The 24611-nt window shown below is 30.1% G+C and overlaps 2 protein-coding genes across 3 annotated transcripts; one reads left to right on the top strand and one right to left on the bottom strand.

Annotated features, from left to right (window-relative positions):
• Nucleotides 1–729: 729 nt before the first annotated feature.
• On the bottom strand, nt 730–5821 carry LOC130901847 (geranylgeranyl transferase type-2 subunit alpha). Its single transcript, XM_057813476.1, has 6 exons — nt 5705–5821; nt 5374–5609; nt 5095–5300; nt 4783–5014; nt 2860–2954; nt 730–1284 (listed from the first exon to the last, which is right to left on the bottom strand). The coding sequence occupies exons 1-6, from the start codon at nt 5705–5707 to the stop codon at nt 1100–1102; spliced, it is 957 nt and encodes a 318-aa protein (XP_057669459.1). The 5' UTR covers nt 5708–5821; the 3' UTR covers nt 730–1099.
• Nucleotides 5822–6397: 576 nt separating this feature from the next.
• Nucleotides 6398–24029, top strand: LOC130901951 (5'-3' exoribonuclease 1). 2 transcript variants are annotated; one of them, XM_057813671.1, is made up of 20 exons: nt 6398–6515; nt 6602–6907; nt 6960–7400; nt 8220–8384; nt 8473–9128; nt 10162–10354; nt 12095–12268; nt 12352–12642; nt 13971–14134; nt 14229–14357; nt 15614–15890; nt 15948–16095; nt 16154–16439; nt 17086–17275; nt 17909–18784; nt 19823–19975; nt 20914–21132; nt 21864–21953; nt 22050–22238; nt 23829–24029. In XM_057813671.1, exons 2-20 carry the CDS (start codon nt 6833–6835, stop codon nt 23898–23900), a joined length of 4788 nt encoding a protein of 1595 aa, XP_057669654.1. In that variant the 5' UTR covers nt 6398–6515; nt 6602–6832; the 3' UTR covers nt 23901–24029. The 2 variants fall into 2 exon arrangements, with proteins under 2 accessions (XP_057669654.1, XP_057669655.1); XM_057813672.1 differs by having other exon boundaries at nt 6398–6907.
• The last annotated feature ends 582 nt before the right edge of the window (nt 24030–24611 follow it).

Here is a 24611-nt window from a genome sequence, read left to right as displayed (position 1 = left end):
TTGTTTGACATATGTCAAATGTTACTTCCTGTAATGTAAGTTAAGGTGTGTGAAAAGAACATGTGACCAGTGACTAGAATAAAGATTAATTTCAGTTTATCAGAAAGCAATTTATTCAACAAAATATAAAATAAACTTCTATGGTTCACTATTCAGCTCTTTTGATCGTTCCATATAGCGATTACGATCGTTGTGGACGTCATTCATGTCTTGTCACTCATAACGTCAAGACCTACCTTACGACCCTTGTCGTAAGGTAGGTCGAAGTGAGCGTTGAAATAATTAGAATTTTCAAAAATCAAGCAACGCGGAGTGCAACCATGGGAATATATCTCATTATTTGATGCGGTATGGGATATTGAATACACTGTTTACACCACCATTCACAATTACACTGTCTGATAACCAAGTTATCGTCTTCAGGCACTGAAGGTAAACAGTTCACCTGAATGAATGAATATCGCCAACGGTTCTAGAAATTCCAACTTAGCGATATGGGATCTTATAAGTACTTTTGAAGCACTACCTAATAATTTACCATCGCCGCAGAAGATATTTCAGGACAGTTTTATTTTGAGTCCTCAACCCGCAACACCATTCGAAATTATAAAAGAAAAAGTGTACACTAAAGTATTTTTCACTTTTTTGTAATCTATTTTGATAGTAAAGCTTGATGATAAAATATTTATTTGCATGGTTATATCTTCAATTAAACATTAAAACTACAAATTTTGTAAAATGTCATTTAATCGGTCTTCTAAATACAAAAGCAAATATAAGATATATAATTTTTTTGTGTAATTACAAACTAAACTATAGTAATTTTATACATTAGAGTCAAAGAAAAATTTTGTGTTATATAAATAAATAAAAAAATATTTTAACTTACAATAAGATATAAAAAAAATTAATAATTCTCTTGTAAAACTCTGTAAAGTTATTAACGGATTTCAAATAATTTTTTTTACCCCCTTTCCTTGCGAGACGCTAAAAATCCTCTTAGGTACAATCATCTAATGTGTGATGAAGTATCATTGAGTTTTTGGAACTCCAGTCGCCACAATAATATTGGTTTTACAAGACAAGGAATGTACAAATGCTATTGAGTTTTATCTAAAGATCCTTTCAATTTTTCTTCAGCAACTTTTAAATAACTTTCATACTGTCCTCTTCTTAAAGGATCTAAAGTTGCAAGCTTTTTGTAAAAAGTTATTCGTTTATCCAAATACTGGGGATCACTTAAAACTAGACTTCCAGTTAACCAACATTTTGCTAGAATTACCCCTATAACAAACAAAAATTATTCATTAGAAATCGTTATAAGGAAAATATAAGACACTGTCATTTTTCGAAATATCGATCTAAGAAATAATAAAGAAAAGAAAAAGCTTGCGGAGGAGAAGTTACTAAAAATAAAGTGAGCCTAACCTAACCTAAATAAAACTAGGATGGTGGTGATATAATTAATAATACTATTGATAATACAAATATTACAACTAATAAAATAAATCTATGTTTATAAATATCACCTAATATATATTCTTCTTACAATAGATCCTCTTTTTTCAGTAAACGTGGTAGTATATTAGTATATGTTGGAGTGTGAAATATGCTCTAGTTCATACGTTCTCTTATTTCCATCGATTGGTCTTTATCTTCCGTCACTAGTGATCCCAGGTATTTGACTGACGGTACACTTTATACCAGCCTACTTCGAAAATCCCCTGTATTTTGTTTTGAACTCGTTAATGGTGAGCCTCGCTCTACAGGATTCCTCCTCCAGCTGCTCAAAGTTTTCCTCCAGTTCACGCTCCCTTCGACTCAGTAAATCAATGTCATCAGTGAAGGTCAGATATTGCCTGTTTAGTAAAATTCCTCCTCTATTACCTTCGATATTTACGTGTCAGGATGAAGAGGGTAAACGAGAGGACGTCTCCTTGCCAGAGATCTCGTCCTATTTGGAATTCTCGTGGGGTTTCCCCCGCTATCTTCACTTTGCACTTTGCGTTCCGGAGGAATGCCAAAAAAACAATAAACATATTATTATGTGGTGGCAGTGTATTGAATCTGTTTTATGGTGATTTCTTTCTACAACACATCAATTAATAATTATTTGTCTGTTTTCTTTTATACACAAGGTAGTTCTTAAAGTGTAAATAAGGGATTCCTACTGCAGATTAAAGTCCTATCAGCTGTTGAACGGTTTGTCAGTCTTAACTTCCTACTCAATCCCTTTGCATTCTTTTTAAAGGATCTACAGAATTAGATACTCATCTGGGCATCGCTAAATTTGAGGCAAGGCTTCTGCATGTCTTGTGATTAGATCTACCACTATTTACCCTATTCTAGCTACAATATTTTCGCCCAGCCTAAGGATTAGACGAACCTTTGAAGGAATTAGTTTTAATTTGTAGTCCATACTTCGCATTATCATTAGACAGTATACTGTTATTATCTTCAGTAGAATCTGGGCCGAAGAGTAAGAACATACTACATACTAGGGAAAGAATGTGTCCTTTTGTGTTGGTCTATTACTCTTTTTTTTCAAGAATGCAAGAAAATAACAACAGTCGATGAGCTCTTAAAATTCCAATAAAAGACATGGTAATAACAAAAAAAAATGATAAAACAAAAAAGCCATGAGCAAGGTTATGGGTGTAAATTTGAGAAAAAAAATGAGTATGTGGGTAAAGGAGTGAAAACAAAGAGAAACAAAAAAAAGTATAGGAAGATCTAGATTAGAATGTGGAAAATCTAAAAGAAGCATAGAACCCACAATGAATTGAGAAAAAGTGTGAAGATCATCATCTACAAATATAATATTATGAGTATATCAAGCATTATCTTCTCACTACTTACATTTACAGTTAGGTTCAAGTTCTTCTAATTGTTCAAATGCATCCAACAGCTCTTCTCTAGCTTCTTTGGTAATAGACGGATTACTTAAAACCCACCTAAAATGAGATAAATATCATTTTTTTAAGGTATGTAATAATCTAAATAACACAGAATAATTTTTTTTCTTTATTCATCAAATTTTGATACTGAACATACTTTACTACTCCTAAACCAACACTTGCAATTACACTGTTTAGTCCTTCGAGTGTTCTATGTGTTATAACTTATTTCTTAGCACCCCACAGTGTAATTACAATGTTGGTAGTGAACAGTGTGGTCAGTACAAACATCAAAACAATTCCAGAAATTCCAGCTCAGTAAAAACATTATTTGAACACACAAAATATTTACGTGCAGTTTAGCAACATAACCTATATGGGGATGGGCCTTGACCTCTAAAGAGTCCACAAATATGACTCATTGGTTTCACTCTCTTTAGTTTTCTAGAGCTTTCATACCATATTTCAGACTTTTTGGGGCCTAATGGTAGGGATTAAAAGTACCGATACGGTACAAAAGCAAATTAACCAAATTTAATAGATGAATAACATGTTTACCTAACCTAGCTTTAACTTGACAAAAAGTATATTTCAGTACTTCTACTGCAGCTACTACCCCATGTTCTTTCACAATAACAGTACTACACTACACTCACACATTGTCTACAATAGGATACTCTGTCTTTTATCCTGACATAGCTGGGCGAATGGGTCAACTCCTCTTTGTCTTTATAACACATATTATCATTATTTTATGTAAAAAGCAAGCACTAGAGGCTAAGCCCTTTTACAAGGTTACAAATTTTTGTGAAGCTGCCTGCTTTCAACCTCAAAATCCCAAGCCAATGTCAGGTGATTGTGTTCATTTATATCCAGACAGCACTGAATCCTGAACTACAATGCTAACCTTCTTTATAAAACAGACAGCCTCGGTCATTGCTACTCAATCAGATTGCTTTCCCCTCACTGTAGAATGTTTTCAAGATAGGTATTGAGAATGGTGATCTATTAATATCAACAATTTGGTTATGTCTGAGGGTTCATAAACCAGCCTGTAATGTGATTCATAGTTTTGTGCATATAGTTCACCCCCAAGATCTAGTCTAGTTCAAAGTATACAGCCCACTCATCCATTTCGATTTCAGTGCCTGAAGCTATATGGTTGATGATGAGAGTGTCTTTATAACACTTATTGCCTGGGTACACTTCAAGTCAATATTTCCCTCTGTGTCAACCATACTAGGATACCTTCTCCTACGATCCCAGACTCAAAACTAACCTAGTCAACCACTCTAATAATTTCACCATTAAGTTCCCAAAAGATAACTCATGAAATCATATTTTTTAGCAGTGGATCAGATCTGCTGTGCTTTTGAATGATGCTTGGGGTCCAAGAGAGCCCACATAGAGCTATATTATGATTATAATAGACCTCTTCAGAGGTCGAGGGTTCTTATTATAGAGTGACGCCTTTCGATCTAGAAGTTATGTTGCTAAAGTTAAGCCAAACATATTTGAAACAAAACCTAAATCCCTTTACTTATAAATTGAAAACTACTGCATCATACTATGGTGTTAAGTTTCCTTGACATTGTGATTGTAATAGCAGATTGCTATACAACTGCAGTTTTATTTTATCAATAAACATCAATTTGGCTTTAATAAGACTACTTTTTTTCTAATAAATTATCTAGATTTTAGTTCTTTCAATTAAAATTTTGTTTGAAAGTATATAACTTGAAAGAGACCTACAATCAAGATAATTTATCAACAAAACCAAGCAAAAAAGGTAAGATGTTAGTCTTTTTGCAGTAAATGCTTAATTTTTCTTAGAAATTTTCCACTGTCATTATGCACATTTGTTTGCACTTAACATAGAACTTACCTTAAATAAAACCAAGCGCTACTATCAGCAGGATCTGTGAAAACAGCATTTTTTACCAAATCTAACTCTGTTTCAACACATTTTTCATCTAAATTTCTTAATGTACTTCTATAATGCCACGACGAATAGTTGGAAAAATTTATATTCAATCTGTCTGTGGAAAATTTAAGCTCGTGATCTAAAGTTATACCAATTTTATTAACAAGTAGACGTCTATAATCCCATACATGAACTAAAAATAATTCCTCGAGACTTATTTTTTGGTTTATCAATATTTATAGTTCAAAAATTTATTAGCTAATCATAACTTACAATTTCGATCGTCCATACTAAGATACTTTGTACACAAAGAAAATTCATTTTCCCAATTAGGTTTTGGATGATTCAGCATTATCCAATATCTATGATGCCAAATTCCGTACGATTTCGGATTTGCGGGTAGGCACTGTTCTGTAAATTTTATTTCATTTTCCAAAAATTTTATTAGCTTGTCTTCTCCTTCGTTTTCATCCTTTTTACTAAAAATACAACCTATAACTTATTACCTCTAACAAGCTTTAAGATGTATTATGGTGGGTTCACTTAGATTACCTTGCTTCTATTTCTATTAAAATGATCTCTTTTCTATAATTCCATAAAGTATAAACATCAGGATTGGCCATTAGAATTTGGCAACTAATTTGAAGACTCTCCGGGTCATAACTATCTGATTTCCTTGTAGATAAAATTTTGTGCATCCCCATATGATATGCCGCAAGTTTTTTCTGTTGTTCTTTTTGTTTTAAAGCTTTCTGCTCTTCAGAAGTACGAACTTTTAATCTTCCGTGCTTGAATGTTAATTAGTTTAATAGAATTATTGTTATCATAATAATTATACATTATTTATAAAAAGTATTGTAAATAGAATAAAAAATATAATTACCATTTTATAATTAAACAAATGAAGGCAACAATTAACTATTAAAATAATAATTCAAACTATATTTTATTAATGGCTTTGACATTTATATAACCTAACTTTTATCAACGACGTGAAATTAGGTAGATCAGGGATGCCAGATCTCACGATTTATCGGAAGATTTCCCGATATTTGTTCTTATTCTCACGATTTTTATATTTCTGAAAATATACATATTGTATCCATAATACTACAACACTACTGACAGAAATACACGAAAACTAAACTAAAATATTTTATTATCAGTACTAGGATAAAAATTCAGTATTAATGAGTCGAGGAAACAGAATCATTGGTACACTACGAGAGATAAGCGAGCTGTCGTTAAAGTAAATAGAACCACATAACATCATAATATTTTCCAAAATGTGTATATCATCTACATTTAACGGTGTAAACTATTGGCAATTGCCAGAAGTTGAACTTTACCGCATTCCTGCGGTAATGATGAAAAAGTGTTTCGGATTCTGAATGAATACATTTATTTTGTGAGATCTCTTCCTTACATTATTCATATTCCCATTTCTTTATTAGGTATTTTATTTTCATATTTATTTGTATTTCCTACTTTTATTCTTCTCCACGAGCTTTATTCGGAAATTTCACAGTTTCCAACGATTTTAGTTTTTGAGCATCTGGCATCCTTGGATGATGTCATATTTGATGATTTGATAGCTTCGAAAAAGTGGACAACCATATCTGGAAGCTATCTTCACATCAGTTATCACATTTTTCTTCATGCTTTCACCTAAGACTAGATAACTATTCACCCAGGTTTATATCTAAATATTCCCTATTTTTTAGTGCCTTCGATTATAAGATTGAATTTACAAGCGTAGTAACAGAGCTTTTTGTTGCAGCTGAATTACAGGCTTTTGTAAATAACTTGGTAATACATAATATTGGGAATATATTGAAAAAAAAATACAAATTATGTCACGAATGTTGTACAGTTTTTGAACTACAAAAGGGCATATTTTGACAGTTCATAGCGACAAGTTGTAAGCACAGTAAGCCGTTATTTTTATTAAAGAGAATTTTTTTTATTTGTGGAGTTTATTCTTGCTTAAAAATATTAGAAACAAACTAAAATGGGGGTACCGAAATTCTATCGTTATATTAGTGAACGATATCCATGTTTAAGTGAACTAATAAAAGACTATCAGGTAAATTTCGTAATTAAAATGCTTATTAAATTTTCTAACATATTTTTTATAGATACCCGAATTTGATAATTTGTATTTGGACATGAATGGAATAATTCACAATTGCTCACATCCTAATGACGAAGATCCACATTTTCGTATTACAGAAGAAAAAATATTTCAAGATATATTCCATTATATTGAAGTATTGTTCCGTATGATAAAACCACAGAAATTGTTTTTCATGGCAGTTGACGGGGTTGCTCCAAGAGCTAAAATGAATCAACAAAGAGGGCGAAGATTTAGGTCAGCAGCAGATGCTGCTAAAGCAGAAGCCGAGGTGTTAAAGAAAGGTGAAACACTTCCAACAGAGGCTAGATTTGATTCCAACTGCATAACTCCTGGCACTGTATTTATGGCTAAATTACATGAACAACTAAAGTACTTTGTTGTTGACAAGATTTCAAATGATCCTCTATGGCAAAAATGTAAAGTTATATTATCTGGTCATGAAGTAAGTTTCTTAATTTTTACATTAATTCCAAAATATTCTAGCTAATGAACAATCCTCGACCAATGGTATAGTATCCTAGTATCTAAACAATAAGCTTTTAAAAATATTCCCATTTCTAAGAATTTCACAAAATTGCATCAATTTTTTCAGGAAATAGTTTCTATGTTGTTAATATTTTGAAGCAACAGTAACCATTTTTTTTATCTTTGGAAACATATTTTTAAATTATAATTGAACCTTACAATTGAGCTAAAGCAAATGCGCACTAAATACAAATTAATACATTGTGTGAGGTTTTCGCGGCTATTGTCCAATATATGGTTTTTGGGGTATTCTACTGTAGAAGAAGGAGCTGCAATCAGTTGAACTGCCAGCAAACTACTGCAGCTTAGTGATGTAAAATGTCTAATCATTTATAAGTTATGCCCTTCAAAAATTCCTGGACAAATGCCCAAAATACAAAAATGTGGAGCATTTATATATTTCTGAGAAAATATTGAACTAATGTCAAACAAACACTTAATGATACTTATTGACGAATCTTATTTAATAATATATTATTGATCTAATTTTCTGTACATTCTTTGTATATTTAGCCTAATGAACTAATTTTAAATATTTGATATAATTGAAACCTTGTTTTCTCAGGCCTCTCATGATTAAGGATTTTTATAAACTTGAAATTTTCATTGGTTTGAAAGTGTCTTAGAAATCATGATTTTATCCTGTAAATGTCCTGGAATTTTTGTTGAAAAAACCCTGCAATGGATAATTTAGATGTATAGTCCTAACATACATTGAAATATTGTAAATTTCTAGACACCAGGCGAAGGAGAACATAAAATAATGGATTATATTAGATATATGAGAGCACAACCTGGTTATAATCCAAATACTAGGCACTGTCTTTATGGTCTCGATGCTGATTTAATTATGTTGGGTTTGTGTACACATGAACCACATTTCAGTTTATTGAGAGAGGAGGTAAGATCTTGATATTACAATTTATGTGATGATTATTATTTTGTAAAGCTGTCGAATATATTTTAAATTTATTGTATTTTTGTTTTAGGTAAAGTTTGGAAAGAAATCTACTAAACATATAAAGGTACCTGAAGAGATAACATTTTTTTTATTACACTTATCTCTTCTAAGGGAATATTTAGAATTAGAGTTTGCTCCAATAAGATACAATTTGAGAGGATTCGATTATGATTTGGAAAAAATTATAGATGACTGGGTCCTTATGGGTTTCTTGGTAGGAAATGATTTCATTCCTCATTTACCAAATCTACATATATCGGAAGGAGCTTTACCTATATTATACAGGACTTATATGGAAGTTTTACCCACCTTAGATGGTTATATCAACGAAAGTGGAACTTTGAATTTAAAACGATTCGCAGCTTTTTTAGACAAACTTAGTGTACAGGATGTAGATTATTATGAACAAGTGAAAGATGATATATTATATTTAGAATCAAAGAGAGGACATAAAAATGAATTGACAAGAGAATTAGATGAGTGGGAAGCAGAAGACGATAATGTTGTTTTCGAATCACTTGAACCAGAAACATCAGTTCCTAAAGATGGTGGTTTAATTAATCTTTTGAAATCTGCAGATGATTTATGTATTGATGATGACGATGATTATACTAGTGATGACGATTTTGCTAATTTTAAAAAAGATTATTACAAGTCTAAAATGGAATATATGGACGTTACCCCGTAAGTATGCCAAGCTTTAATAATAAAATTTCAAATTCTTTTAAATCCACTCTTAGACTCCAAAAATTGTATATTATAGATTAATTACTCCTAATCCATTCTGAATTTTATTAAAACAAGAAAAAAATTGACTTTTTCCACCTTCCAATCGTGCATTGACTTCATAGTCATGTCCTAAAATATTCAATAACTTATTTAGAACACTTAAGGACTCTCCAAAATATTCTTTAAATTAAGAAGAAGAATCTATCTAGTTTTGTTAAAACATGTTACCCTTACTAATAAAAAAAAATTTATGTGAAACTATCTTGTTAATCTGAAAGCCCCGATGGTGTGCAGACACTTTTTATGAAAAAATTTCGACTGCGACCCAAAGACCCTGTTTATAGAATTTGATGTTAAAAAAGATATTCCACGAGTTTGTCTTGACAGAGGGCTTTGAATCACACAAGGAAACAGTTGCGCCCTTACAAAGTCTACTTCTACAGTTTCTGACTAAAAAAATTTATTTTCATTCATTGGAAACTGCTGCAAACTTTTATTAAAAAAATTCGTCATATTAAGAATGATTATATACTGTGGAAAGAAAAATAAAGCCAAGAAAAAATCTTACGAAAACTGCTATTGACTCTTTTGCAAACAGATTTTCTCTCCTAATATATTTTTGTACTCTTGAAAATTCTAGCAGTTCTTCCCGTTTCTGTTACCAACGTGAGGAGATCTTTCTCCAATCTGAAAATACTGAAGACCTACCTGAAGGTAGACTCAGGCTTTACTTTCCATACACATCGATATTAAAAACTAGTGTTAAATATTGAGTCTAACTAGTTTTATGTATTTTATGTTACATGTTGATTCATTGCAAAGGATGTATATATATGAAACATTTTAGGTCAAACTAGTAGATAACGATTTGAAATGATCTGATAGCATTACAATACAGGGCAGTAAAAGATTTTTTTGTACGAGGAAAAACAGGATTCATAAATTCATATCAAAATTTATTTCTTAACAACATATACATTTTTTATAGGGAAGTATTGAAGGATCAAGCTGAAGGATATGTACGGGCAATCCAGTGGAATTTGAATTATTATTATAATGGTTGTTGTTCCTGGTCTTGGTATTATCCTCACCATTATGCACCTTACATTTCAGATATAAAAAATTTCATTGATTTAAAAATAGAATTCGATATGGGAAAACCATTTCAAGCATACGAACAGGTAAACACAGTTAACACAATAACTTTATTTAAAGAAAAAAAATTTTATGTGATAAGATCACTTTACTTTATCTGCTAATTCTTGATTTTTAGTCCAGTGAATCTAGATATTAGATGATACATGAAGTTACAACAAGCTGAAAATCGGTAAAACTGTTTATAAAATCATTAAAAATAAAATTTGAAAGTGTGTATTGAAAAATTTTTATTCAAGGTCAAAGGTGAAAAAAATAAGTTTTTTCAGCAAAACCGTAAGTTTTATCATAAAAATACCTCAGACAAAAATTGTAGATCATAAAATTATCTACAAAAAAGGAAAAATAAAGTTTTTTCCTACAAGCCACCGTTTCTGAGATATAGCGATTGAAAAAGTTGTAATCATTATAATATAGAGTATATACATTTCCAACTATCTTTCCCCAACAAGTTAACATGCTTTAAATTTGAGAATGTAAAAATTATGTGTTGTGATTAATATTTCAGTTTTAATTTTTGAATAAAAAAAATCTCCCCCTCACCTAATATCAATATGTTACTGTTTGTTTGAAAATAAGAGGCTTAAGTGGTGTTGACTTAAGCATTAATACACACGGCGTAGCTACCGCCATCTATCAAAAATAATTCAAACTTTCTTAAACATAGAAAAATTAAAAACTCTTCGAATTATTAACTACATATCTATGACTTAGAAATTTTATCATAAGGGATTGTCTCTTACAAAAACATTTTCATAACTGATTTTATTTTCTTAACATTTGAATAAAAATTTACAAATTATAAACAATCTACAATGAATATAAAAAAATCCTGAAACTGATCGAATTTAAATTATAAATTGACTTTCTTTACGTAAATGAGATTTCTACCTGGTGACAGTTGTAAGTTGTAGAATATGTTGAAATATTTTTGTATTGGGCATTGTAACTTACACTTAAAATATGAAATTGAAACCATTAAATAAGTATCAGAGATCATTACAATAGAAATGAATCAATATGATTGAAAGCAAGAGTTATAATTTCTTATTTTGCTTAAAAATTACTTTGAATCATCTGTATAAATTAACAATACATTTTTTAAACTCTTCTGGTTCACCAAGCAATGGAAGTGAAACTTTACCACTGGAACAGCTCATTCCAACTGTTTCATCTTTCCATTTGAAAGCATCGCATTAGTGACATTTTTTATTCATTCAGGATGATTATGTTATTAAATTGAAAGATCATATTGAAACCTAGTACCATTGAATTCTTATCTTTCCTTTTCTTCTTGGCATCTATTATCTAGTAGTACACCCAAATACATGAAATTTTCTACTTCCTCTAATTCTATTAACATCCTATCATGTTTTAGTACTTTGAAATTATTTTTTGTCTTGCTTGTACATTTATTCTTTATTTCCATACACTGTTTTATCATTATTCCCTACCTCTTCTGCTGATGTAATTTCTGTTTTTTTTTGGTTTCAAGTGTTCTTTTGTTTTTTGCTATCAACGTCACATCATCAGCATAAGCTAAGCATTAATGACTTATGTTAAATATCATGATCTTTCTGATGATACTGAATCTTCTTATTAAGTCTTCCAAAGCTAGATTAAATAGTACCATTGATAGGGAATCTCCTTGTTTTAATCTTCTAGCACGATACTTTATCATAAATCCTTTTATAGAATTTCAAACAACACACAAGTGAATTATTCTTATTTTTGTTTTAATTTTATCTATATCAAATATCTTCCAGCTCTTGGCGGTTTTACCAGCCGCTAGTAAACAACTACTACCAGAATGTTACCATGACTTGATGACTGCAGAAAATTCTTTGATTATCGATTATTATCCTGAAAAATTCGAAACAGACCTTAATGGGAAGAAGCAAGCTTGGGAAGCCGTCGTAAAGATACCTTTCATTGATGAAGTTAGTATTTCTCCAGAGTTTTTTTTCATTTTTTTTCTTTTTCCTATAGAACTAAAATCCACAGTGTAAATTTCTATTTTTAGAAACGCCTTTTAGAAGCTATGCAATATTATAACGATAAATTAACAACGGAAGAAAGAAAACGAAATACCCATGGTCCGATGTTAATTTACACTTATACACCAAAAAACAACGGACCTTATCCGGCACCATGTTACTTTCCAGAAGTAGCACAGAATCATACGGAAGTTAAAACATTAAAATATGATGACATTTTAATTTCCAAAGAAGAATTAGTAAAAGGGGCTTATCCAGGAGCGCATATGAATGTTTACTATCCTGGATTTCCGACAATGAAACATTTGCATTATCGGGTAAGACATTAATGCACCAGATATTATCCCCAATAGGGTCAAAATTTTCACGACATGTGACCAGCTAGATAATATCTCAAAAGCTCAATTATTTTTAGTAAAAAAATAAAAAAGAACCGAGTTAACTTGGCCATATAAATAACATTGCATATAATATTTAATCAAGTAAGTAGTAATAAATAATCTAAATGCTTGCACCGATAAGTTTTCCAAATAATGATTTTTGACACTTTTTCTCCTTCCATACTTCTTTTGGGAAATGATAAGCGGACAAAGGCATTGGTGATGAACTTCCTGTTACCTTTACAAGCCCTTCAAGGTACTCTCCACCATTTGTTTTACCAGATCCGTCCAACAGTCCAGTGCTGATTTTTGATATAATATGAACGAATTCCATAGAGCAAAGTAAAATAATTGAAAAAAAAATATATATTGGATCCAACCCAATCGTTCTTCCTATAACAAGAGACATCGATGGTTACTTTTTGCTCAGGAGTGCATAGATTTTCAAACTCCGTAACCAAATCCTTAAAGAACGGCTAAATTTTGTTTTGGAGCAGGATGTGTGTCTGCATCAAATTCTTCTTTATTCGAAATGTGGAAAAAACGTTTTAGAACTTGCAAATCTATTACCTGTTATGTATTGGAGAAAAATTGGTGTTGAAAGCAAAGGATTTTTGGTTCACTATACAACGTCAATTTATAAGGGTGAGAAACACCCTTATTTCGTTTAAATTTGTTTGCGTTGGTTCTTCTATTGATCTATATATCAGATTCTGTAACTAAATTGTTCAATAAATTTTTTTTTTGTATATTATATATTTTCATGGCCTTCCACATCAAAATTCACCTTCAGGTTTGCAGTAAATAGAAATGGTGGTACATCAGGTGTGTTATAGAATTTACATGACATCAAGTTCTCACTTTTGAAAAATTGCTGTCCGGAAAGCTTTCGAAAAATAAAATTCGTCATCACTTTAATGATACAATACTAATACTATGTCTACATCATCTGATTTAGCTCGGGACGGTAAATTAATTGTGTAATTGAATTGTATATTCACTTTGTGGTTAAACTTCTAATATAATTCACATCTTCTCTTCTCCTTTTAAATTTTCAGGTGTCGGATGAAGGCTCTGGTACCTCTTATACCAATTTCTTCTATATTTGCAATCTTTCCCAGTTCCTTTATTCGATTTATCCAATCTTCTTTTTCAATGGTTCTTTTTCTTAATTATATTTATAAAGTCTAAGTATAAATATCACCAACTGTTCGTTAAATTCCAAATTAGTACTATAATGTAATTAAAAAAAATCTTTTTTTAAGGGGGAATTACAGAAGGCTCACGTTAAAGTTTTTGAACAACCGAGTCGGAATGAAAGTATGATCATTTACATAGTACCCGATGCCAAGTTTACTGGAGATATGATTCCTGTGGATCTTTTAGGTACCAATATTTTCGTCGGCTGGCCACATCTGATTGAAGCAAAGTAAGCTGTAGGAACGTACTTTCATTTGAAATAAATTTTTTTTCAAATATTGTACTACAGTTTGAATAATAATATGACTTAAAATATATTTTAGAGTTGTGGCGATATCGAATTATAACATAAAATTTATAAGTATGGGAGGACCAAATCAGTACAATACTGTTGACCTAACCGAATCGGATAGAAAACAATTTCAAATGACTGTAAATGGCATTTCTCAAGAGTAAGTGTTTCGTGATGATATTTGAAGACTTATAATGAAAACTGTGCCAAGTGCCAGAATTATAATTTTGTGAAAAAACGTAGTTTATTCATATTCTAAAATTGTTTGACCTGATATTTTTGTTACTTTGTTTTCCAAAAGCTATTCCCACCTGATTTTAGTTTATAATGTTTGACCTAATTCGTTAGAAATAAATTTTGTAATTTAAAATATTTTGTGGTATTTCTGAAGAAACGTGCTAAGTACCAGCATAATTGCATGAAAACTGAGCTAGGTACCAATCGAGTAGGTAGTTAAAGCTCAAGAAGATTAATACCTAACGGTACTGGAAGTGGAAGAAAACGAGAAAAAGTTGAAAAGCGATTTTATTAAAAGTGTTTATTTATTAAGGAACTTCAACAGAACTAAATATTTAACCTAATACTACAAACCGAAAAAGAAAACAATAACCTAAAAAAATAAACAGAACTTATGAACTGGACAGCCCTAATAGGTTTTAATAAAAGCCTTTGTGTTCTTTTTTTAAGAAAGGTATTACTGCCTACAGGTTTAGCTTTTTTCAATCCGAAAAGCAGCTTCGACATTCAAGCTGTGCCACAATCATATTTTGGACTATTTGAACATTAACATAACATTAACGAATTTTCGCTGAGATCTGAATCCATTGGACTGTGGAAATCTGAAGTTTTGTTGTACTACGACAAAGGGGTTATGTGAATTTGACAACAACAAAAAATGTTCTTGTCAGGAATAATTTTAGTACTAATAATGTTTCTCAATCTCCCCTAAACCGATCTAGTGTGTTAGCTATCAACTTATTTAGTTTTTTAGTGGTTTAAATCAGGTTTATGATCATTCCATTTTAAAAACACACTATAGGAGGAGCAAATTGATAAGTTAGCAATTTTGTGGTATTCTAATTGTTCAAACTAGATCACAGCCAGTTTGCTGTTAGCAATTTTACTATGATCAAAAAATTAAATTATAAACAAACAGCATATATCTTGTTATTTCTAGTATTATTTCTTGTTATTGTTCTATTAAATTTTAATAATAATTTATATAATTTATTTAGATAGTATAACATCTAAAATTAATTGAAATATAAGCTAAAAGAGTATTTTTTGTGATACAACCCTTTTATTTCTCCTTATAATACTTTTTGTAAATTAAACATTAGTTAGTTGAACACATTCCATCTAATTATTATGTTTCAAACTTTAAGAACGTTGTAAAATTTTTTTAACAAATTGTAGACAAAAATCACGAATGGGAATCAATTTGGGCGACACAAAAGTATTAGTATACGTAAAACAGCTGATCGGACGAAAATTTACCGTTAAATCAAACGGAAAATTGTATTTGGAAAAACAATTTGCATCAAATATTTCTGCTCATCCTCTACAAACAATTGTTTACAATATAAGTTTCCACGATCCTCTAAATAACGTAACTAAAGACGTGGAGAATATATTTCCGAAAAACAGTATTTGTTTCACGCTTACAAATCCTTATTACGGTTCCCAAGGTGAGGTGAGTTACAAATTGATCTTAATCTTAAATTGTTTTACGTAACTCCAAATATTTTAGATAATAGATTCGTCGCAAGTTGCAACGACGGCCAGGATAAAAATATCTGTATCTGTATTAGAGGAACCCGATTTAAGTAAAATAAAAGAGATGCACGATACCATGGTAAAAAGATATAAACCAGCACATCAAGTTGCTAATCCTTTATGTAAATATATTTATATAGTTTTCTTTTAATTTTCATAATTATTAATTCGTTATTTTAGGTATATCAAATATTTTATTTTCTAAAATAACCGGTTCTATATTTGTCAAACCTTTATCAGGTTATGAAACTAGGAGGGTAAATATCGGTCTGGATTTGAAATTGAATAAGAAGAACAAAGAAACCCCTGGATACACGAAGAAAGTGAACAATTATTGGTATTATACAGATAAAGCGGCTGAACTGGTTATGAGTTACATTGATATGTTTCCAGAAGTTTTGGAATGTCTAAGTAAAAATATGAACAATGATGATATTAGGATCGAATCCATTTTTGTGAAAAATTGGTGAGATATATTTTCCCCTTTCTATGTTATAATTATTTCATTTAATTTTCTCTACTACATTAATTTTCCATATGTCAATTAGTGTCATTTCCATTTCTTCGATAATATCATTTTTAGTACATTCTTTCTCTTGTCATTTCTGCTACATCTTCAATATCCTTTCTTGCTTTTTCCATTCTGTAAATGGCGATTTCAATTTAATATAAACACCATTCTATGTTCTTATATTTTATTTTTCTCTTCATTTCATTTTTAGTATTATTTCTAGTACATTCTTTTTTTTGATCAATTATTATCATTTCTTCGCATATTTAATATCCTTTTTTTTCTTACTTTTGATGATAATTGTCATTTCTATTTCTTTTTCGATATCATTTTTAGATTTTTCTTTTTCTAAATTATTGTTACTTTCATTTAATATTTAATATCTCTTTCCAATTATAATTTAATGCCTTTCTAAGTAAATCTTATTTTCTTTTGTCAATTATTGGCGTTTCCAATTCTTCTTCAATATAGTTTTTAATTGATTCTTTTCCCTTTAATGAATTATTATCGTTTTTATTGCATCTTTAATATTCACAGCCTAATTTTTTTACAAAGAGTTCCAGGGATTTATGTTGTAATTATTAATTTTCTTTATTTATAGTGAAGAACGGTTTAAAGAGTTACAGGAATGGTTAAAAACACTACCAACAAACTCTATTGAAAAACAGACATGTAACAGTATTAATTTAGAACCAGAGGTTGTGCAGGAATTGGAGAAAATGATGGATTCTTTTAAAAGCGGAAGTACTAAAAAGGTTACAATGCAAGTTAGACCAAACTTTTTGTACAGAGTAAGTGATTTATCAATATATAAGAGTCTTCTTCGCTCAACACATTTTCATTTCCAAGTTTAATTTTCTCATTCCACTGACTGACATGGATCCCCAAATAATAAAAAGAACTAAAAACTTAATTTTCTTTTAAAGACACCTTTTTATTTAGGTCTTGTGGCCCTACTATCAACAACGCATACTTCAAATTTAGATCATTTTGTTTTACGCCTTCTAAGCTTTTTCTGCATTCTTTGAGTTTTAAGTTTCAGTTTTTTGTCTTTTTATTTAGTCAAAATCCCTTCTAAAGTGTAAGAAAATCATATTGTAATGCTGTGAAAACTTGACGTTTTCTAATAACTCAATATTTCTCTTCCACGCCGCTTTTATAGCTAATCCAATAAACCTGGAATATTTTTTTGTCCTTCAGAAGTTCTAGGACATTTCAGAACACTCCAAGATATCTGATAACTGCATACTCATATAGGCAAAAGACAAGTTACAAGAAAAAGAAGGCTAACCTAACCATCTGAATAATTTCACGTTATTATATGTATTTCCATCTATATTCTAATATCCCATTCAAGCTGTATTCCTTTCAGTGAGTTAAATTTTATATTCAGGAAACTGATTTTTTTTTCTGTAATGTTACAGCCAGAAATACAAAATGGCACCCTAGAACCAGACCCGAAAACCGAAACTCGAATTCTGGATAGGATAGTAAATGTCCGATATGGTTATACAGTACCTTTTGGCTACAAAGGTACCGTTACTGCAATTAGAACATCTTCCACCAACAACAGTAGAGATACTATGTATGAAGTGATATTCGACAAACCGTTTAGGGACGGTTTGAAGTTGAATTGCTTAGAATGTCGAGGTTATTTGCTACCTAAAACAGCTTTTATAAATTTATCTTATGGACAGAGATTGATGGTAGAAAAAACGGGTAAACCAGATGAATTAATAGCGAAAGCAGAAGCTACCACTAACTCGAATTACTTTAACAATTTAATAAAACCTCAACCGTCTTTCCAAAAGCAAGAAAAAACAATTTGGAATCCTCCACAATTTCAACAATCTAATTTCTTTTTTTCTCCATTGAATCAACCCGAGGTTCAGTCGAATTCCGCATTTGCACATTTTAATTCTATTAATGCGGTAAAGAAACCAGTGGCGACTGAAAATGATAGTAACAATTTTAATGTTACCGAATTTTTTAACAAACATAAACAAAACGAACAGTCACAAACTAAAAATGTAAATACAGTCAAAAAAAATGTAAAAAATGATTCCAGCTTTTTAAATACCCATGGAAATTCTGGATCATCAGAAGAAAATAAAAGCAATTATCAAAAATTGATGAAACCTGAAGATTTCCGAGCACCTCCTAATAACCAAAGCGAAGAAAATAGCAACCAACCAAATTCCAAAAGAAATGAACGACAGAAAGAATTTCCACAGAATAATAATAAAGTCCCTAATGATTTTATGCCTGCTTTCGGATCTAAAAAAGAACATAAGCAACAGGTAATATCAATTCAGTATTTTTTATTATGTTTTACGACTGATGAATCAAAAACTAAGTGAGCATTTAAAATTTTTGAAAACCTATAGTCTACTAAACAAATCAGATTTATATCTCTTTAATGTATTTACATATATTTCATCTCTGTAGCGTTTACTATCACTACACGAAAACTCATAATTACAGTGCCTTCTGGCTTTCCTTTGTTCATTAGTTCCTAACGGCTCGAAGGACCAGAGAGTCTAATGATTACTGTTTGTATACATGTAATAAAAAGTGGGTTTAGTATGATATTAATGTAGAAAAAATTGAGTTGGTATTGTCCTGTCTAAAACCAGTACTGGGATTACAGAAATTGTATTTACCAAAGAAATAAGCTACTTTATTTTGATTATATGTTTACATAAGAATACACACATATTGAAAACCATACAAAAAGCTAGCATGTCATTAGGCTTGTACAGAAGAATGTATGGTAAAAACTAGAAACTTATTTCTAAAATGACCCTTTGACTATGCACATACATACTTAGGTCATAGATAATCTTTCGGTCTGTGGCATGATAGATAGATGCAGTTAGCTTGCCTGCGTATAACAGGGGCCGTAAGAACTACTCCTAAACCTGCAATAGAAGGCTAGTTTGCCTATGTATTATAGGGGTCATTAGAACTACTTCTACACCTGCAACAAAAAGCTAAAGTAATACTTCTACATCTACAATAGAAGGCTAAATTTACAATAGAAAACTAGCTTGCCTATGTATTATAGGGGCCGTAAGAACTACTTTCTACACCTGCAATGGTATTGTTGACATACCTCTACACATTTTCGTACAAGGTGAGACCAAATCTGTGAAGCACTGGTTAATTTATAATAAACAGCACATGAGACAGAGACATGGATGATTAGAATCTTTGTATGCTGCTCAAAAGGAACGACATAATTTAATATTTCCTACATTGATATCAATATTGTTCAATGATATGAATCATTTTGCTCCCCTCTAAAAATTTGTTTATTTACTTAATATTTTTTCTAGGGCCACCCTTCTGTCGATACAAATTTCTTGAAAAATTTATTAAAAATAGGTAGCCAAGATAATGTCAGGACCGTTGGCAATAAAGGGAACGTGGCTTCAAATAATTTTAAAGATGAAGAAAAGTCTGCGAATGTTTCTTTTGACATGTTAGCGGTAAGTTTGTATGTATTTTTAAATACGAGATGTGTGATAAAAGTAATTTTACTGGCAACATTTCTCAGTTCGACCTTTAACTCATACAACACATTATTATTGACAATGCCATGTGTTATATGTGTTATATGGTGCAAATAATGTTAGAGTAACTATGTGCCAACAATTTTTGTGTTTGGGGAATCTGTGCTACTTTTGAAAAGTTTAAATAGGGAAAATTACTTGTCAAGCATACAGTTTTATACTGGTACAAATCATTTTTGAAAGGCCGAGAAGTTGAAGAAACCGTCAATTAAAAAAATCTTACGAAAACATCGAATGTGTAAATAGTTCATGAATAAGGATGATGAATGAACAGTTCATTTTAAACATTTCTACTGTACATCAAATATTGACATTTGTGCAAAATCGTACTGAATAAGACAATTAAAAAAACCTATCTTGTTGATAAGGTTGTGATAAATACTGTTTTGTGAGTATGATAAAAAAAGGAGAAGGGTGGACAAATGCTTTGTTCCACTAGGTAAAACTGTAAATAATGTGTTTTTAGGGCTATTGAAGAGAGTGTTTCCTGTGAGACCAGACTATGTAGACAAGTAGATGCTAATCATGACACTGCCATTTTTATTATTTAATTTCTAACATTTCTGTTATACCTCAACTGATTTGAGTCTTGTGACTTTTTCCTTTCCCTGAAATTGAGAAATGTTTTAAAAGAACGTAATTCAGGAGAGAGAGAACACTCAAAAGACTGTAACCGACTGTTAAAAGCCATACTAGTTCTCCATTGTTACTAAAAGTGGGATTAACAACCTCACCGGTATAAAGCTGCACAAGTACCTTACTTTGAAGAAGATAACATGAAAAATTAGTCTCATTACTTTTCCCACACATTGTATATAAATTACTGTATGTTATTATATATGTTGAACTTTTAGCAAGTTGCTAATACTCCAGCTAGTGTTCGTTTATTAACGTACTACCAATCGAACCAATTAGGATTACCTAGGTATCAGTATTTTCCCGTCAAACATAATATGATCCAAGCTCAAATCACTTTAAATGATGGCAAAATTTTGGTAAGCGAACCAAAGAAAACCAGAGAAGATGCTAGCGAAAATGTAGCAGCTATTGTTCTTAAGGATTTTTTAAAAAAAGTAAGTATTTATAAACATCATCTCTAGTAAATAAAGTATTAATATTTTCTCAATAAGCTGAAAGAGGTTTGGTTTAAATAGATTGAGAACGATGGATATATACAGTTACTTTTCTAACAACTGACAAAACAAAGAATTTCTGAAATATAATAATTCCCTACATATCCGACTCGAAAGACCAGAAAATCGTAAAATTTGATATTTTTACTGTGGAGAAAATTCTATTGCATCGATGATAAATATTTTGCACCTTTTCCATTTATCATAAAAAATATTTTTTAATTTATCACTTGAAATAACTCACGTTTCTTGACAAAACATTGCCTTCATTTTTACAATGTGTCTTGTGCCCATTTCTTTCACTGTCCACTTCAAAGACTTCCTTCAATTCCTCTCTTGGTCTTCATGTTATTTTAATAACGTTTTCAGTTTTATTGTTAATATATTTGTCTTCGTTGTTACGATGTGTCTTGTACGCATTTCTTTCACTGTCTTCCTAAAAACTTACCACCAGTTTCCTTCTTGGTTTTCCTTTTTGTATTTGAATGGTGTTTTTTAATTTATTGTTCTTATATCTGTCTTCATTCTTACAATATGTCTAAATCAGTTAAGCTGTTTTTTGTTAATTTGTTACAATATTGATTTTGTTAAATTTTTTTTCAATATCTTATGATTAACATAAATATTTAATTAAACCGTAAGTAGTAACATTAAAGTGACATTATTTTTAGGGAAAAGGTATGGAGATGACAAATAATCACGAACATTTTCCAGCTCCTCCTACGAATTGGGTAAATTCCAATACTGACAACGGGAAACAGGTAATAACCACACTAAAACTAGTCTCAATTCGTTTGTTATGATAAATAATAACAATGAAGGGGTGGATAATTTATTATAGATATATTTTTTTGTAGAAAATCAAAAAATCGATAAAAAATGATGCAACGGCTGTTTTGAACAATTCTTTCGTTCCATTGCAAGCTGTAAAAAATCATATCAGTAAAACCAACAATACTAAACTTGGTGATAACGTTAAACAAGTAGCAAGTACAAACGTACAAGACGAACCTGCAGAGGTGAAGCATATAGAAGAAAAAAATAAGGTAAATACATCTAGCTTTACACAATTATATGATTAAATTAGGGCTGATCTAGTACGTGAGAAAAGTAATAAGACAGACCAGATTTCATATAAATAAATTTTGGAAGGTTAAGAAGACCTCGCTTAACTAATTGAAAAACTGAGTTTGAAGAATTAAATTTTGTTGAAAATTAGCTATTCTAGATTTAGTTTCAATAAAATATTCATTCTCCAAATTTAATCATGTGGTTTTGTCAGAAATATGGTTTAATTTGATTAAAATAGTCCCGGCTAAGTTCATTTTAATAATTTCTTTTTTCCAAGTTTAGTTTGGCCAAAAATTATTTTTCTAACTGTAAATTAGCCAAAAAATGTTTAATTCTGTCAAACATTTACTCAATTTGTTATATTATGAAAATGGTTTTTTTAAGTTTAACTTAACAGGAAAAGCCTTGTCTAAGTTTAAATCGACGTTTTTGGAAAAACAATTCATAGTCCAAATTATATTGTATAACTTAGTCAAAAATTGGCTTTTCTCAGTTTAGTTTGGCTAAAATGATTATTCTAAGTTTGATTTGTGTAATTTTATCAATAACTGACTTTTCTTAGGTTAGTTTGGCCAATAAAGGTTTTTCGAAGTTTTATTTAAACAAAAAATGTATCAACTTAATTCTATCAAATATTCTCTTTTCTTTGGGTTTTGTTAAAAAAATTATTTTCAATATTTGATTTAGCCAAAAAATGTCTTGTTTCCGATTAATTTTGTCAAATTTCGGTTTCCTTTTCAGTTCGGTTTGATTAATAAAATTAGTTTTCCAAATTTCTCATTCAATTTTGGTAAAAATTGACTTTTTTTCAATTTATTCTGGCCAAAAACCGTTTTCATAAGTTGCCTAAAAAAGTCGTTTTGGGTTAAAAAAATTATAGTCTATATTATATTGTGTAATTTTGACAAAAAAAAGCCAATTTCTCAGTTTAGTATCTGACAAAAATGATTATTCCAAGTTCAATTTGATCGAATATTAATTTTTTCAATTTATATTGATTACAAAATTAATTTTCCAAATTTAATTATGTCATTTTAACATTAATTGACTTTTCTCGGTTTAGTTTGGGCAAAAATGTTTTTTTCTGAGTTCAATTTAGTCAAAAAATGTCCTATCCAACTTCAATTTGGTGTAATTTCTGTTTTTTTTTAGTTGAGTTTGGTTAATAAAATTAATTTTCTACATTTAATTATGTAATTTTAACAATAATTGGCTTTTCCATTTAGTTTGGCAAACATTGTTTTTCTAAGTTAAATTTAACCAATGTTTTGACTAAGTTTAGTTCTGTCAAATTTCGGCTTTTTCAGTTAGGTTCGACCAAAAAATGCTTTTTAAGTTTAATTTTGTCAAATGTTGGTTGTTTTCGGTTTATTTTGGCGCAAATAGCTTTTTTAAAAATAATTTGGTCAAATATTGACATTTCCGAACTTAATTTGTTCATAAATTGTCTTTTTGATTTCATTCATATTTGGGTGTATCGTTTCCAAATAAACAAAAATTGTATCTAATCTTATCAATATTTTTTAGTAAATATAAACTATACATATTTTTTCTATTATTTTCAGAATCGCATAGAAAATCGTCCGAAAAAAGAAAGGAAAACTAGAATAGCAGCAAACTTTGTAAAAAATAACTAAATTTCTTTTATATATTAAGATGTATATTTTTACAAACTGACAAAATATTTTTAGTTGACAATAATGAAGATGTAACTTAACAAAAATATTATATTTCAACTTTTTCCGATATTACAAAATACAGTAAAAGCTCCTTTATTTACGGTTCCTTAATTGAAGAATTGGAACTTACTGACAACATACATAAAATAATGTTTCCAGTTTTGACTGCGAAATCGAATAGGACAAAATGGTTTCTAACAAAGAAAATAAACTGACATTTAGGAGTTGCATGAAGTATAAATTGAAAAACTATCGTTTATAGATCTCTTGAGACGTTTTTATACTGTTAAAATACTTACCACAATCTGCTGATGGAATTTTACAATGGATGTTCGACCAAATTCTAATTAGTTCAGCAACTTGATTCATTCCTATGACAATACACTAACATATAGTGTTGTATTGTAGTATTATGTTATATATAGCGTGGGATTGTAGCAAAATTAAACACCAAAGTATACTAATTCTAATATATTTCCGAGCTTTCGAATAATTATGTATTCATCGTCAAGAATTGCGCCGTTTTAAGTTTCGTTGTTTCATTTAAAAGACATTAAATTCATCGATTTCAAAAATCAATATTCAAATTGACGCTTGATAGAAATATTAAGTTTATTGATATTATGATAACTATTAAACTATACAAGCTTTCTGGAAGTGTCCTTTCCA

This window comes from Diorhabda carinulata, chromosome X, assembly GCF_026250575.1.
Source record: "Diorhabda carinulata isolate Delta chromosome X, icDioCari1.1, whole genome shotgun sequence".
Lineage (NCBI taxonomy): Eukaryota > Metazoa > Arthropoda > Insecta > Coleoptera > Chrysomelidae > Diorhabda > Diorhabda carinulata.
This window is presented reverse-complemented; position numbering and strand designations above follow the sequence as displayed.

What these genes read in the sequence shown, in the direction of transcription:
- LOC130901847 (XM_057813476.1), bottom strand. An exon ending in TTAATAGAAATAGAAGCAAG is followed by an intron (nt 5,301 to 5,373) that starts GTAATCTAAGTG and finishes TTGTATTTTTAG; the next exon opens with TAAAAAGGATGAAAACGAAG. An exon ending in ACTTGAACCTAACTGTAAAT is followed by an intron (nt 1,285 to 2,859) that starts GTAAGTAGTGAG and finishes TGTTTGTTATAG; the next exon opens with GGGTAATTCTAGCAAAATGT.
- LOC130901951 (XM_057813671.1), top strand. Translation starts at nt 6,833, where the DNA reads ATGGGGGTACCGAAATTCTATCGTTATATTAGTGAACGATATCCATGT. An exon ending in CATTTCAAGCATACGAACAG is followed by an intron (nt 10,355 to 12,094) that starts GTAAACACAGTT and finishes AATATCTTCCAG; the next exon opens with CTCTTGGCGGTTTTACCAGC. An exon ending in TCCATTTTTGTGAAAAATTG is followed by an intron (nt 16,440 to 17,085) that starts GTGAGATATATT and finishes CTTTATTTATAG; the next exon opens with TGAAGAACGGTTTAAAGAGT.